The sequence below is a fragment of the Molothrus aeneus genome, chromosome 3, assembly GCF_037042795.1.
Source record: "Molothrus aeneus isolate 106 chromosome 3, BPBGC_Maene_1.0, whole genome shotgun sequence".
In the NCBI taxonomy this organism is placed as follows: Eukaryota; Metazoa; Chordata; class Aves; order Passeriformes; family Icteridae; genus Molothrus; species Molothrus aeneus.
Genome location: NC_089648.1, coordinates 68,339,165 through 68,354,996, shown reverse-complemented (window position 1 = coordinate 68,354,996; position 15,832 = coordinate 68,339,165). Strand labels below are relative to the sequence as shown.

At 44.5% G+C, this 15,832-nt stretch overlaps 1 protein-coding gene across 2 annotated transcripts in view; it reads left to right on the top strand.

The window, feature by feature from the left end:
• Positions 1-11,680, top strand: part of FOXO3 (forkhead box O3) — an 87,818-nt gene extending 76,138 nt beyond the window's left edge. Inside the window, exon 2 of one of the 2 annotated variants that reach the window (XM_066547132.1) lies at positions 7,512-11,680. In XM_066547132.1, the coding sequence (XP_066403229.1) occupies positions 7,512-7,730 (219 nt within the window). In that variant the 3' untranslated portion in view covers positions 7,731-11,680. The remainder of the gene's footprint in view (positions 1-7,511) is intronic. The other variant, XM_066547131.1, reaches the window with a different exon arrangement.
• The last annotated feature ends 4,152 nt before the right edge of the window (positions 11,681-15,832 follow it).

The window sequence follows — 15,832 nt, the reverse complement described above, 5'->3', positions numbered from 1 at the left end:
TTTAGTGGCTGTGCACGTTTGCTGCACACAAGCCTGTGCATGGTCCCTGCAAAGAACCCTGGCCAGTCCCACCCCACCAACCTGTGCCCATCAGGCTGCCCAGGCCCAGCCTTTCAGAGGGCCCTCATTGAGGCATATAAATGAATTTGGGTTCGGTTTGGTTTTTTTTCCTATAACAAGAAGGAATAGAGAAAATAATTTTTTTTTTCTTGCTTTATTCACTCAGTCATAATTTCCCCCTCTTATACTGCCTGGGGCCTCTGTTCCTCTCTCTCTACCTACTTTCCAAAAGCACTGCATAATGCCCTCCACCCACTCAGATAATCATCACCTTGGTATTTCAGAGGGTTTAGCAATAAATAGGCATCACTATTCCTTCACCTGTCTCTAGAATACCTTTTATTTTGAAATTAATGGGTCCTTCTCTTAGACTGTGTTTCCCACAACTCTGCACTTTGCTCCAGGGTCTGTCTCACCTGACAAGTTCAAAGGGACTTGGCTTTTGCCGAGGAATAATCCCAAAAGAGAGCATCAGGGAAGACTTCAGGACTTGTGCTGCTGCCTGGAAGGTCAGGAGCTGGTGAGCAGTTGCTGCATGAGCAAACATTTTCTCCAGCACCAAAACTCATCCAAGAAGTTGCTTTTACCTGGATTGTTTCAGTGATCCAGTTTACAATGGCATCATGTAGGCAGCAATGCTGTCAGGGTTAGGCAAAGGGTGGAGAAAGGCTCAGCACGATCAGGGCAGGAACTTCTTGAGTTGGTGTCATAGTCTGAAAAACTCATCTAAGCTGCATCTTCTGAAGGAGGTTTCAGTGTGTCATTTATCAGGGTGCCTCTGGGCTCTGTAACAGAGCTGTGCTGGACTCACGTTGATTTATTTGAAAATTACATGTAAAATACTTGACAGATGAGTTAAAGTCACTCATTTTCCACTAGTATCATCTAGGTCCCACATATTCTTACTGCAGAATACACAAGCTGCAAATAGTCACGTAACATTCACACTTGATGACTAACATCTCTGGTGAAAAAAAATCTTAGGAACCCTAACAAAATGTCTGTTAGTCATTCATTAGTCCGTATCAGCTTGGACTACTTGCCAGTTTGTTAATTGGTGTTCAGCCAATTCTCTGTACAATTCATACCTAAGACAAATTGGTCTGAGGATGACTTCATGTTTACAACACCATCTTAAAAGTAAAAACCGGTAATCAAAGATCTCCATTTGGATGGAGTTTTGAATCAGAGAGTTGTGTACAGTTTGCCACAAAGGAAATGATTTTTGTTTGTTGCCAGAAAACTTCTGCCCATGAAAGCTGAATTACTGGACCTCTTACCTGATGACATGTGACTGCCTCAGGACCACAGCTGCACTTCCTTTTCTCTTATTTTGAAAAATGAGGTCTTAGGGATAGGACTGCCAGGTTTTTTACACAGAGCTAAGGTGGAGCTGTCCGCCTTCAAAAAATCTAGAGGAAATTCAAGACCAGCACATTCTGCTGCTCCATTTCTAGTAGGCCAGTGGTTAAGGTAGTGGCACTTGTAACATTTAAATGTTGTTTCTGCCAGCCCAAGTTTTGAAAGGTGGTTTTGTGACTAGCTGAACTCTACACATGCCAAGTTTAGTCTTTGAACAAAAATATCTATGTAGAAAATGTATTTTGTGGGGAACAGGGATCCCTTCAACTCCAAGGAGGGCCTGCCCTGAGCAGGCTCCTCAGTGGCTGGGGAACACATCTGTGGCAAAGGAACAAACTCTGTGCTCATGGCTGCTGGGGAGGAGGAGAGGGGATATTGTGGCACACCCCATTGGGACTGTCCCCCATGAGGTCCCACTGAAGCTCATCAAAGCCCCTTGCATCCAGAGGCCAGTCCTGGGCTTGCTGGGATGCTGTGGCTCTTGCTGACACACAAATGAATTGCTCACTCCTTCTGGGAGTAGGGCTTTTTTGTTCTGGTATGTTTTTAATCTGGGTTTATTGTTTGGGGTTTTATTAACCCAGAGAAGAGATCTGTAAAAACCAGGATTGGCTCCACAGGCTTGTTTTGTGAGTGTAAAGCAGCTGAAGCCAGGACAGTGGTCTTATCCTGTGGTTTGGGTGTTCTTCTGGTGGTGTTTTATATAGATGTATTTTTTAGAACCTCATGCTTTGTCATGTGATTCAGCAGCAATAATTAGGCAGAAACTTGCTGTCCCTGCAGATGCTAAGATTACAGGATGACATACTCTCACCAGATGACAGCACAAACTGATATTTTTAGCACAGCCCGCATCAACTGGTCTCCCCAGTGCTTTCCTCCTTGGATCAGCAGTGCACAGGTTTTGCTACAGAATGAGTCTTTGCAAATCGTCTCTCTCATGTGAATGAGCCATAATGACTGTTTAGAGCTGCAGATCAGTGTTGGTCCCTCGGTATGCAGTTTGCCTGATAACTGGGCTGGTTACAGGTGGATTTTCTTTGTTCATTCCTTCCTTTGAGCCAGACTTTGAAATAGCCCCCATGAAAGCATGTTTTCTTGAAGAAGTGCGTAATAAGAGCTCCTTTTTAGAAACATAGCGTCATGCAGCTGAGGAAAGGTCAGGGTCTTTTTTTCATATCAATTGGGCACTCAGCCCAGGTGATGAACTGACAGCTGGAGAGGTTTAAGTCTTGTGTTGATGCCAGCCAAAAAGCCCAGGTACAGTGTGGCAGTGGGAGTGCACGATGGAGTAGTACTGTTAGCCAGCCTTTCTGTCCTGGCCTGGGGAAGGGGGATGAAGGAAGGAGCCACGCTGGGCTCCTGGTGCCAATGGTGAAGGAGCTCCAGCAGGATGTTCCCATCAGCACTGTCCCCGATCAAGGCCCGAGCGGTGTGTGGGGATGCTGACCCCGTTAAATCAGGTACCTGTGGCTGGGTGGTGGGAATGCCTGCTCTGGTCCAGTCTGCTGGGGATGTTTAATCAGCTTTTCTGCTCAGATTGCTGCACAGGGTGGCAGTTATTGGAGTCTGGCAGAGGGACATCTGCTGAGCAGGAATCGGACAGGGACACAGCTCGGCTAGCGGAAGCTGCTGTGCAGCCACGGCTGTCTGCCATTCCTCCAGGAAAAAGGCCACTTTTCCCAGATGATGCTGTGGAGAATTGCTTGTGCTTATGCACTTGTATAGCTGAGCTGAATGTCTTGCCCATTGTTTTTTCCTTGCACTGCCTGCATCTCCTGACTTGAACAGAAAGTTGGACCAGATGATGCTGATCTCTTCCAGCCTGGACTTGTATATGGTGCTGTAGAGCAGTGGGATATCAGAATAACCTGCTTATAAATAGTTGTGGCACCCCACTACAGTTCTGGCCTTTCCCAGGGCACTGGTACAGGATGAGAAAACGATCTGCTGTCTTAAATTACATTTACTTCCAAAATACTTGGTTGTCTCCTATGGTTTGCAGTGTTCCTTGGAAGAAGAGCAGCAACAGAAGGAAAAGAGATACTTTTGTGCCTTACATGCTTATGCAGCTACAAGCACTGCAACATTTTAGCTCCCATAAGTCCTGGTTCTGTGCTGGCATTCTTCCTCTCTTCCTCTTTCCATCCTTCAACCCTTATTCTCTGCCCCCAGTTCTGAGCTGGGAAAAATCTATTTTTATGAGCAGAATTTAAAGAGAAAAAGCAAAGTTGCAACATGCCTGAAAGTTCAGGAAATAAAGCCACATTAAGTTGCCAACTCCTTTTTTTTTGTCCTTGGGCTTTGTCCCCTGACCTCAGTGTTGTCCCTCAGCACCACACCATCCTGTGGCATCCTCGTGCAGCCTGTAGGGTGTCACTGTGGCATAACTGCTGTGGGCATTGGGATTTCCAATTATTATTGTGCTTGAAATATAAATCTCATGCTGTAGTTTTGTTGTTACAGAAAGACTGGCCACAGTAGCTATCTTCCTTACTTGTTTTTCAGCAAATTCTGATTATTTTTCAGTCTTCAGCTGTGAACCTCAGGCAGAATATTAACTTCTAACCACACGAAATCAAATCTTGCTTTTTGAGCCTACCCCCACTTTGGAGTAGAAGCTCAGTTGCTAGAAGTGATGACAAATCGAAGGGCAGAGGCACCAGAACGAATGCACATCTGTCACTAAAGGACACAAGTTTCCTTGAAAATGTTTGCTTCCCAAGTGTCTAGACAGTAAAAGTAGTTACTGGGATTTCCTGTCCCTGGAGAGTTGCAAAGTGGTACCCAGGGAGAATGCTTGTTTTACAGACCTCTGAAGGTTGATATTTTCCAATATGAGATCCACTGAACAAGCCTTCCAGCCAAATCAGGAGATCCATGTTAGGCTGCCATACAGAGGAGCTGTGTGTTGGCAGTGCATATTCTCATACCATAATTGTGTAAAGGAGCACACAGCTTTTCTTCCAGCAGAAAGCTTCATGTGCTGGTGGCTGTGCTGGCTCACTGATAATCCAGGGCACATTATCTACACCCTGCTCTGGGGAGCATCACCACGTCACCTTTCTGTTCTGAAGAAATTTCCAGTGCTTCATAATTGGCACCACTGGGAATCAAAGGGAGAAATCCACAGGTGGCAGATGATTCTTCAGAGCTGCTCTGATGGTGCACAAGCTGGCATGGGGCTTGGGAGTCCGGTTAAGTGGTGAAATGATGTGAGACAGAGGTGAAGAAATGTTGTTGCTGGAGGGAGATTAGAACTGGTCAGCTTGGCCGCAGAGTGAAATGAGAGTAGCATTTGTAACTGGTCAGTAGCAAGGTAGAGGGTGGGAGGGCAGAGAATAGGACAGAAGAAAGGGGCATCTCATCTCCTGCATGATTGTTTGCAAAGCTTTTGGCAAGGCATGTTCCAACAGGACAAGGGTAATGGTTTTAAACCAGAAGAGGGTAGATTTAGAAAAAATAATAGGAAAGACTTTTTTTATAATGAGGGTGGTAAAACACCACAACAGGTTGCCCAGTGAGGTGGTGGATGACCCATCCCTGAAAGTGCTCCAGGCCAGCTTGGATGGGGCTCTGAGCAAACTGATCTAGTTGAAGATGTTCTTGCTTACTTCAGGGGGATTGGACTAGACAATCTATTAGGTCCCTGCCAGCCCAAAACATTCTATGATTCTGTGATAAATGAAGGCATAACTGGAGCACTTGTTTCCCTGCCTTGATATAGTTTTCATCACTGTGGGATAGCCAGCTGCTAACTCAGGGTAAATAAGCTTTTTGTGGTGAGACAGAAAGCAAGACTGTGTGTGTCTGCTACAGATGTTAACAGGGTAATTTGAAGGCAGGCAGGTTAAGACTTTGATCTAGCTCTTTTCATTTTTAAGCCATTTGCAAAGTCCATGTAAGCAGAGGTGTGAAAATAGAACATAGTTTGGTTTTGCTATATGATGCACACCTCAGCTGTGCATCTGTCTCCAAAATGTTGGCACTGTCTGAAGTACAGGTCCCACAAGAAAAAATATTTGGCAGTGCCACTTCCACAAAAGATGCTCAGCTTAACCCATCCTCCAGTTTTTTTCTCATCACTTGGTTTCATAGGATAATGCTTCACATAGATTTTTAATTTAAACATTAAGCAGTACTCTGGTGCTTTATTGGGAGTTTCTGTACTCTTTTACTTTTAATCAATAGCTTTATTCAAAGTCAGCAAGACTTCTCACATGTGCCACAGTTAAGTCCATGCTCAACATAACTGGCAGCTGCCTGAGAGGGGGCTGACTTGCTGGGCTTGTGGCATTTGGGACACGAGCCTTGCCTTCAGAGGGTGTTGTGCTTTGGGAAGTCACTCATTTCCAGCCCCCTCTGGTGCTCAGGCTTTAAGAAACAGAGAAATGGGCTTGCACTTGTTTGAGCTGCTTGTGAGCCACTGGCCAGGTTTTACTGGGGGCTGCCAGGCCTGTCTGGGTATCTCCTGCTGACCTTGTTACGGCCATCGGGGCACACCAAATGGAGTCATTGGCAGGCAGTCGCATTAACGAACGGCCAGCCTTAATTTGCCCTTTGAAAATGAAGAAATCAATATGTTGATCCAGTCAGAAATCCCTTTATTCACAAAATAGTCTACCCCAAACCCCTCCACATAATTAAGGCTAAAGCCAAATTTTGTTTGGGTGAAATGCACAATCTGTCTGCTCCCTAAGCTGTGCTGAATGAAGTTCTCCCCTAATGGCACAGGGAGCAGCTGTCACACTGTTGCTTTAATAACCATGAGACAAAATGATTAAATTTCCATCAATCATTTAGCATTATCAGAATAGGTCATTTTAATAAATTGTTATCATAGGATCAGTGCCTGGCACCTTAGACAGGAGACAGTTTGAGTGATCTTCCTTGCAGGAGATGCCCATCCTAGTTAAAGCAGCAGTTCCACTAAATCCACCATTTTTCATGAGGGTGCCTGCTATCAGGGTCTTTTCAAAATAAAGACATTCCTGTAATCAACTCAATGGTTTTTTGGTTTCAGCCAGTGTCCCCTTGTTCTTGCACTGTATAAAAAAATCATCAATCTTTCGTCTTGGGGAAAATCCTCAAAAGGCAATACGTGTGAGGTGTGAGGGGACTAAACCCTGTTTTCAGAAGCCATTTCAGAGCCAGAAGCTACATGCCCAGCAATACAGATGTCTACCAAGTGAACTTTCTGAAAATGTGAGAGGATTTCATGGGAATGTTTAAATGTACATACTTTCCAAAACCCTATGTGGTGTTTGCCTATATCTCTAAGCCACTGAATACCTTTAAAACTCTGTCCCCTTGCCCCCCTTCATTGAAATGTTCATCTGTTTTCAGTGTTTTACCTACTTACCATGTTTCTTCATAGTTATCTCAGTGTTGTATCCAAGGTGTCTTCCCCATGCTTCTCTCTCCTCAGAGAAGTTTCTTGGCTAGAGAATGAGATAGACCCTAACCCAGTTTTTAAAGCCAGCTGGACCCTGTCTGTTGCTGGTGTATTGTGTGAGCAGGAAAATGGAAAACCCCAAAGTCCACACTGAAATTCGTGGCTCCTTACTGTTTGTCTTAAGCATCCTCTTCATCTGTCCTTCAAGGGTGGTGGTGGATGTCAAACACTAAGAGAAGATTTATTCAGCTTTTTGGTGATGCTGAGAAAAGGTGATTGTGAAAAATGGAGAAAAGCTGGAAGATCTTTTATTGCTTCTACCTGGAAATATGTTTAACAAATAGACAGTGCACTGGGTTTCTGTAAATCAGACTTGACCATCATTTTTCATCAGAGAGAGGGTTTTTCTGTCCTGTTTGGGAGCAGCTAAGCCATCAAATAAACACATGAACCTTGGCAAGGGAAAAGTATTTTCAGGCAGGGTCATCTTATTCCTTGCTATATGTTTGAAGTTCCTGGGTGCAAATATACCTGAAATGTTCCTCAGTGTAAGCTGTTGTTTTGTTTGGATGTTTGCTTGGTTGCCTTTGTTGTTGTGGTGGGGTTTTTTTTGTTTTGTTGGGTTTTTTTTAGTTTTTGTTTGTTTTTTCTACAAACAGCAATCTCACTGTCTTTTTTTCTTTTTCTTCTCCAGGCCCTCAAACTGACACAAGATGTAGAGAGAGAACCCTTTGCCAAATCTGCTGTCAGCAAGTGGACAGTGATACTGTTTACAGCTTACGACCTTTGTGAACCCTGCATTATTTTCCTAATGAAGCAGACTGTTAATAGGCCCCTTACTGGAGTGAAGAATCTACTTTTTTTTCTCCCTCTTTTTCTTTTTTTTTTTTTTTCTTTTTTTGTTGAAAATTGAACTCATTCTGAAGTATGCAAAATCTTCCTTTTCTGGGATGGCCAAGCACCTGTTGTGGAGACAATGTTCAGCACCATCCTGTTGAGAACACACTGTGTAGCCTTTACACTAGTTACTTGTCAATGAGTATGTGGTGTTTCAATATATTAATGGTTTATGGGATGTTTTAAGTTGGTTTTTCTTTTTGGAGGTTTTCCCTGTCTGCCCACCCTCCCCCCCTACAGCCTCCAGTTTGATTTCTGTAGATTTTGAACCATTTTTGCTTTCTCTCCCTGGGGAATCTGAGGCACTCTGCACACGAATGGAAATGACTGTAACCCAGCACCGCTCAGGTGTCAGGGTTTTCTGAAGGTACAGCGTTTGTCAGTCCTGTCAGCCAGCTGGATTCCAGAGAGGGGATGTGTGTGGCCTGCTTGTTTGTTGGGTTGGTTGGTTTGTTTCTTCCTTATTCTTTCCTTAAGTTTAATGGTACACCCCTGTTTTCCGTAAGGGTCAGCCCAGAGCTGGTTGCAAAGCAGGGGAAGCTGGTGAGTGCCTCTTGGCTCATGAGGACAGACTGACAGCGGGTGCCACTGCCCTCACATGCACCGAGGCAGGAGCCCGTCTCCTGCCCGCTGGAGCAGGCTCCCCTCCTGCCTTAGGTTAGCAAAGCTGCCCTCACTGCTGTGGGGGGCTGGTGAGGGTTACAGGCTGAGCTGCCACACGAGGTGGATGTAGTCACCTGTAGAGATGTTGTTTGGAAGCACAGGAATTAAAGGAAACCGAGCGGCTGCGCGTCGGCAGGTGACTTGCAGTGACAATGCCAGGAGCTGAGGCACAGATCACTGCAGGTGTGTTATGGCATTAGTGATCCTGTTTATTTTTGTTGTTGTTGTTGTTTTGGACATATCCTTGATTATTTTTTCCTTCTCATTATGTATAATCCATTGTGGCAGAAGAAGCAGGAGTGGGAATGGCACAGTATCATGCAAATGGCTTTTCATACGAGCATAGATTGTAGCAGGATAAATGACACTGAAAGACAAGGCAGTTTTATATATTTTGCTTCTAAGACTTTCTTTTGTAAAATGGATAATAATTAATAATAATAATGAATAAAAGGTATGGTGCTGTATAGATCCTCTCTATAATCTGGAAAGTTTGATTACTTTTTATTAGTATCTGGGGGAGGGAGGGATACAAAAAAAGAGGGGAAAACACCAGTGGTACATAGGAATTTGGTATGAAGAGGTTCTGAATAGGACAGTGTATACATAATTCTCCAAAGCGATATATGAAGTTTTTTTTTTCCTTTGCATAAAAGCATTATGCATATAAATATATAAATATATTTTATTATGTACAGAAATGAATCATTATGCATGGATGTTAGGAAGACAAAACTAGCATTTTAACCCAAGGTCTCAGTGCATGAGTTCCCACCGACCCGTGTCCCATGCAATGTGGAGTGACTCCCTCTCGCCACTGCCACCACACATGCACAGTCATGCACCAACACTCACACGCATTCGTGGGCCCTTCCTCACTCCTTACCTTCCAGGTCCCTGAGGTGATTTTGGTGAAACAGTGGCTCCTAGTGTGATGGAAGTTTTGGTTTTTTACCGTAGCCCCCATGCTGTTCTCTCATAAAGATGCGCCTCTTGGTTTCTCCCCCCAGTTACGACTCTGTAGGCTCTGTGCAGTTCTGGGTAGCATAGCCCTGTAGCATATCGCATATCAACTCTTTCAAGCAGCCAAGGGTTTATCATTTGCCTTTTAAAAAAACTTCTCTTTTCTTTTTACACTGAGGGGTTCTATTTGTTAGCATGTGGCCTAGTTTATTACATTCATTGGAGCTGGCTGGTGCACATTACCCATGTCTATCAACAACCAGCTTCCCAGGATGCTTGTGTGGCACAGCTGGGCACCCTGCTTACCTGAGTCCAGTTGCAGACACCTTTTACTGAAATTGGTCAAGAGGTCATCACTGGCCTCCCCTGAGCATGTGCCATTAGCCCTTATCTTCCTGGTACACCCCAAAATGTGAGTGTATGCTGAAGGACTTCCCTCTGGTGTTTCTTTCACTGAGGCTTCTCTGCAGCTGCTGCCCTGAGACTGGACTTGTGCCCCAGCCCCATGTTCTGGCTGTCAGCAGAGCTCACTCAGTGGCTCCCCGTGCTGAGGTGCAGCTTTTGATCCCTACACAGATGAGCCTCCAGTGAGACCCATGGTGCTGCCCAAAGACCCCTTGTCACTGACAGATCAGTAAAGCATCACACGATGGTATGGCCAAAGTCAGCAAACCCCATAATTTATTTTTTTCTTAATACAGATACAGTTCTTGTCTTGTCAAAGGCAAGGGAAGGCCTGTTGAAAAATGAAAAGGCTGCAAATTCTGCTCTGTTCCAGCAACTTAGCCTGCTTGGGTTCAGAGGAACTGCTTTCCACTGGCAGAAATGAGAGATGGAGCGATGGCCTGCTCTGTTTCTGGAGAAAAACCACTTGGTTTAGAGACAGCCCATCAATGGCAGAAAAGTTTTTTTTAAAAGAAACAATAAAAGCATTAGTGGCTGAAAGGCTTAACCTGCCTCCCAGCAATGTCAAGGGGAGCATTTCCATTGGCGTGGCTGGAACAGCTTGGGCCCCTGCTTTGGAGAACATCCCAGCACTCACTGAAGAGGGATGGACCTGGCCAGCCTCTTCAGTTTGGTTTGGTTTCTATCACTCAGTTTTGGGGCCAAAATTTTCAAGCAGAAGTGCCTGGTATCAGGCACCAAACGTTGGGGACTCCAGCGTGGCCGCAGGGGACGAGCTGCTCTGCCCTCATGGCTTCTTGAAGGACGGGGAGGGACAGGTCCCCCCAGGCCCAGGGGAAGGTCATCGCCCTCTTCACCTGCTGAGGTGCCCAGCAAAGGCCCTTTACTCCAGAGGTGCTAGATAAATCTCCCTGAATTCAAAGGGCCAGTTGTTAAGGTGTCAAAATTAAGCCTTGAATAGTTAGTTTGAGGAACTTACATTTTGAAAATTTGGCCTTTGAGTCTTTGAAAATGTTTATGCCTAGGAGTTGTCCTTGTGAAATCATGTCAAACAGATGAAGGTCAAGGTCACAATTACATGGTTGGCTTTTCAACACTTGGACTAAACAAAAGGTCTAAAAAGGTGTTATTTATGCAGTTTCTAGTCACAGGTTGGGGCTTGATTTAATGATTTTGTAAAAGAAATTTTCTTTGTAGAATAATCGGATAGTTAAACACTGCTTAACTCCAGAAATTTTTGTGCCACTGCTTAAAAAATTACCTTTTAGGTCATGTATTTCTCCAAAATTATATCATTGCTTGGCAATTGGTGTCCTGTAAGTGTTTCAAGTACACAGTATACCTTTGGAGTTGCCAACAGATGCGAAGGGGGACCAGATACATTTCGTAACTATGGGTTGGAAAAAATGGATTGTACATTTGGCTTCACATGTTTAACTTTTTTTTTAAAAAGTTGCATGATTGGAAAAAATATGTATACAGTATCTGTAAAACTGTTTTATCTGTTTCTGTTTCAAGCCATGTAAATTGGAAGAATATTAAATCCACAGCCTTATCGCGCATGGCCGTCTTTACATACCGAAGAGCTGAACAGTTTATACTTTTCATTTGGGCTATCTTGTACTTTCATTTGAAAGCAGACACTCTCATGTTGCAGTCTTACTGAGGATTTTATATTTAAAAAAAAAAAAAAAAAAAGGAAAACAAAGAAAAAAGATGCTGCCCTGGAGGAATATATTACCTTACTACTCAGAGGTTGGAAGGAAGTTTGTTTTGGAGCAAAACCTGCCCCTTTCCAAATGAAGTAGAGATGCAGTGCTTACTCCACTTGGTGTTAGTAGATATTGCCTTGTGTATTCCATTTTAAATTGTAATCTAGTTTGTAAAAGAGATGGTGACGCATGTAAATAAAGCATAATGGATCTCTACATTGCACATTTGCCTTTGCTCTGTTTTATTGTGTCACAGACAGATGTGTGTTTACACAGGACCTGGAGAAGGGTTGACTTTCTAGCAGCAAGTGAAAATGGGTGGTGGGGCGCTTGTGGCTGGGCAGGGGTCCCCAGCCTGCATCCCCTAATATCTGTCAATGCATATTGACATGGGCCTTGGCCCTTCAATCCTTCAGCCAAGCCAGTGTAGTTTTGGTGCTCAAATAACCCCCAGGAGGATCATTTACTGCTGCTAAAAAATCACAAAGTTCTCTTGAATCTGGGGACAGAGGGGGGTTTTCCCCACAGGTGGCAGCTGCACTGTGCCAGCTGCAGACCAGCTCTCCTGACCTGGGAGAGAACCAGTCCGACCGCAGACCCGTCCAGAGAAGGGTTACACCTCCCACCAGGGGCTGGCTGGGTTTCAAACTGTCTTTGAAAAATGCCTGGAGTACTTGAAACCACCCGTTTGGGATTTGGGATAATAAAACCAGCAGCCTGACTCAGCAGAAAGTTATACTGAGGGCTCTGGCTGAGGCCATGAAGAGCGTGCTCAGAAATGAGAGACATGACAACAAAAAAACTCTTCTCCCACCCTGATGGGAAGCTGAGATGCATATGGTCTTCTTGAGTCGTTTTCCAGGAGGAAATGATATTTTCAAGAAAGAGGAGCCTTTCTTCACAGGAAGGAGGGGGTTTTCATTACTCCAGGGGCACAAACCGTGATGTTGTCCGTGCAGAGCCCACAGGAACACTACACTGAAGTACTGCAGCAATAAAGAGCAGCTTGGGGATATCCCTTGTTAAACACAGCAAGAACTGTTCAGGTTTTGCTCTAACTAGAGACAGCCTGGAACATCACAAGATCCAGACAGGGAGTAAATAGCCTTTGACCAGGAGAAAGTGTGCATTAAACTTGCCAGAGTGAGAGTGCACTTGTCCTGCAGCAACTACAGCTTCTCCTCACAAACAGGGCTGTTTCGCTTTTTTTCACAAGGCTTCTCCAACAAGGCTCTGCCAGGGAAGGACCGGGCCCTCTGCCTTGGCATCGCCTCACTGATATTTGGGACACTGATATTGTGATTGTTTGGCCTAGTGAGGTGCCAAGTCAAAGGGACTCAGCTTTAACCTGAATTTAGGCAGGGGTGGCCACAGCAATGAAGATGAGCTGATCAGCTCCTGAGCAAGTTTAGTGCTGAACCTACTTGGGTCTATTGAGCAATGCCTCAGCTGTGACCTTCAGTTCACACGGCCTTGGAATAGATCATTCTTATCTTTCACAGTACTTTCAAAATAAGTCCAAACATTTTAAAACTTCTCCAGGTTGTCCCAGAAGGCAAAAGACTTTTCAAATTGCTGCTGAGGCTGATGAGGCAACAGAGAGCTATTTTAGGAGCTCCCCACCACATTTGCTGAGTCGTGAGTTCAGCCAGACCAGGGAAAACAGTATTTTACAGCTCTTGTTTGGTTACTGCTGCCAAGGAAGTTTGGGGTGCTTTCAAGAAGGCTGAGATAAGTAAATCTGGGAGGCTACCTCTTTTACTGGCTGGAGCCATCATGGCTGGAATCTCCCCCTTCAAAAGGAAGTCTTCCTGGGTGAAGTGGAGCCCAAGCCAGATGGAGTAGATACTGCTCTTGCTGGTACACACACTCATCCCACTGCCAGCAGCTTCTGGGCTGTTTCATGGCATCTCTCTTTGCCCAACCCAGCCCACAGAGCTTTTTTTTCCCATTGGGTCTGCCTGTGGATTTTTTTAAAATGAAAATGTATTTATCACATAAATATAAAGCATAGAAAACAAACCAAAAAACAAGTAAGCTTTTAATTTTTTTTTACTGTGATTTAAATCTTTGAGAAACTTTGGAATTGTCTGACAAAATTCAGAATCTCCAGATGGGAATTTTTATTTTTGAACCTGGATTTTCTTTGCATACTCATGACATGAGCAGTTTTGCATATGTCAAAACATTTACTTGCTAGAACAAAGCATCTCCTGCTTTTATTTTTTGATGGTTTGATGACATACCAAGGACCTGATTTAATCTAGAAAATGAGATAAAATGTCCCAATTCAGTAGGAGCAGCTGGCATAAATGAGGTTAACTGTTGTAACATTCTTTTAATGTTACATTATGCCATGCAGGTTTAAAGATGCCTTTGTCCTATGAGTGACATGGTGAAATGGGGGGAAAACTGTAGAAATACGACATCTCATAAAAATATTTCCAACTTCCAAGACAAATATAATGCTGATCAGGAGTCTTTTCCCTCAATTTTCATGTTTTTGAGGCAATACCCTAAAACTTTGTTTTTGCTGAAATTTAAAGCACAGAGCAATTCCCACATGTTGCCTTTCCCTGGGGATCTGCCATCCAGCAACACTCTCTGCAATGGGCATTGAGGCTGCTGCTGGCACCTGTGGACCCTGGCACCACAGAATGGCAGACTTTGGCTCTACTTCGTGCTCTGAGGGCCACTGTAAACCCTGAATTATCCCATGGCTGGTGCAGCGAGGTCCAGTGCAGGAGGATGGGAAGGACATCAGTGGGAGCAAACACAGCAGGTGCCAGCACCTTGCTCTGGTGTGTGATAACCTCTCTAAGATTCACCTGCTGCATGGTTCCTTCTGCTGTTCCCAGCCACCTTGGAAAAGGATGGCATTGGTTAGAAAGTGCTAGTTGAGAAATACAGGTGTACTCTACCTCTGACCTCCAATGCAAAAGGTGGAAAAAATGTGTGCATTGGCAGAGTCACCTCAGAGGTGACCCTGGAGAGCAGCAGAGGAAGCTGCTCCTGACACCTTCCCCTCCAGGAGGGAGAGGTCCAGCCATTCCAAGCCTCTGCTGTGAATGACTAGCCTAGTGTTTGTCTTGGATTTGTTGTTCCAGAAGAAAATTCATACTTCACCAGCATTTTATCTTAAATCTCTCAGGCTTCTCTTACTTAAGGTTAACCAGGCTTGTACACCATTAACTAATTCATGGATGAGTGTCCTGGAGAAAAGTTACTGCTTAGCAAGCAATAAAGCAATTCATAAAAGACATACAATAAAAAAACAAAGTCCTTTTACTCATTAAATTAAACCCATTGTCATTCACACTTCTCTGGAGAGTCATATTTGCAATATCAAATTGTGTTATCAACCTCAGTGTGCATCTGTTAGTCAGAATTTATGGCAAGTCTGCCTCATTTATACAGAAGTTCTTGCCATGCACTGTCACTCAGCCTAGCAGACTCCCATGGAAAAGCCACAACTGAAGTTAAAATTCTACTCTGCCATAGCAGTTATAAAATTATAGTGGCTTTCAGAGCTGGATCCCGGTCTCTTCCTGAGGAAGGCAGCTACCTTTGGGTGTCTTCTCTGAAGCTTCTGGAGAAGGTATCAGAGGGGAGGTCAGGCATGGATGTGGATGTGGAGGGGATGTGCAGTGGAGTGTGTTTGCTCTGCAGTCTGGCTATGGTGGCTGTCACCACAGGGCCAGCACCAACCAAGTTACACAGACAGGAGAGGTCATGGGGGAAGTTCCCCTGGAGTAACACAAATGCAAAGCCTCTCTTCCCTTCTCCTCACCCATAACAAGCACTATAGGGTGAGCCCATTTCACTCAGTTTTTCACCAGAGGATGTCAAGGTGAGAAGTTGCCTGCAGAAGGTGCCCCGAATTGCTGGGTCCTGGGGGACATGGCTGCATTTCCAGCCTGTTGAATCTCCTACCAGAACATCTCTGCTTTTCCACAATCTCTTCACCTTCCTTTGCCAAAGCTTTGTTCCCTTATTAAGAAAGGGCCTCTGGGATGACAAGATGATGTTGCTGCTAGCAGGAGACTCTCAAGGTTTGGTTTTCTCCCACAAAGGGATGTTTAAGGAGCAGAGGGGTGGGCAGCTCCCACCTTACAGATCTCATGGACCATGCATCCAAGGGGGCTTCTCCTTGGGTGCAGAGAAAATGTCAAGAGATGTGAGCACATGGGAGTGAAAAACAAAGTGGCAAGTGGAAAGGGTTCCATAAAATGCTACTCTTTAAATTATACAATGCCATGGGGGCATCTGAGCCACTTTTTCATTCCCTTTAGTCATTCTTCAATCCATATCTAAAGTCACCAGTGATTTTCGTTGCTGTCAGCAATGATCTTCCTATCTTTGAATCCTCATGAAT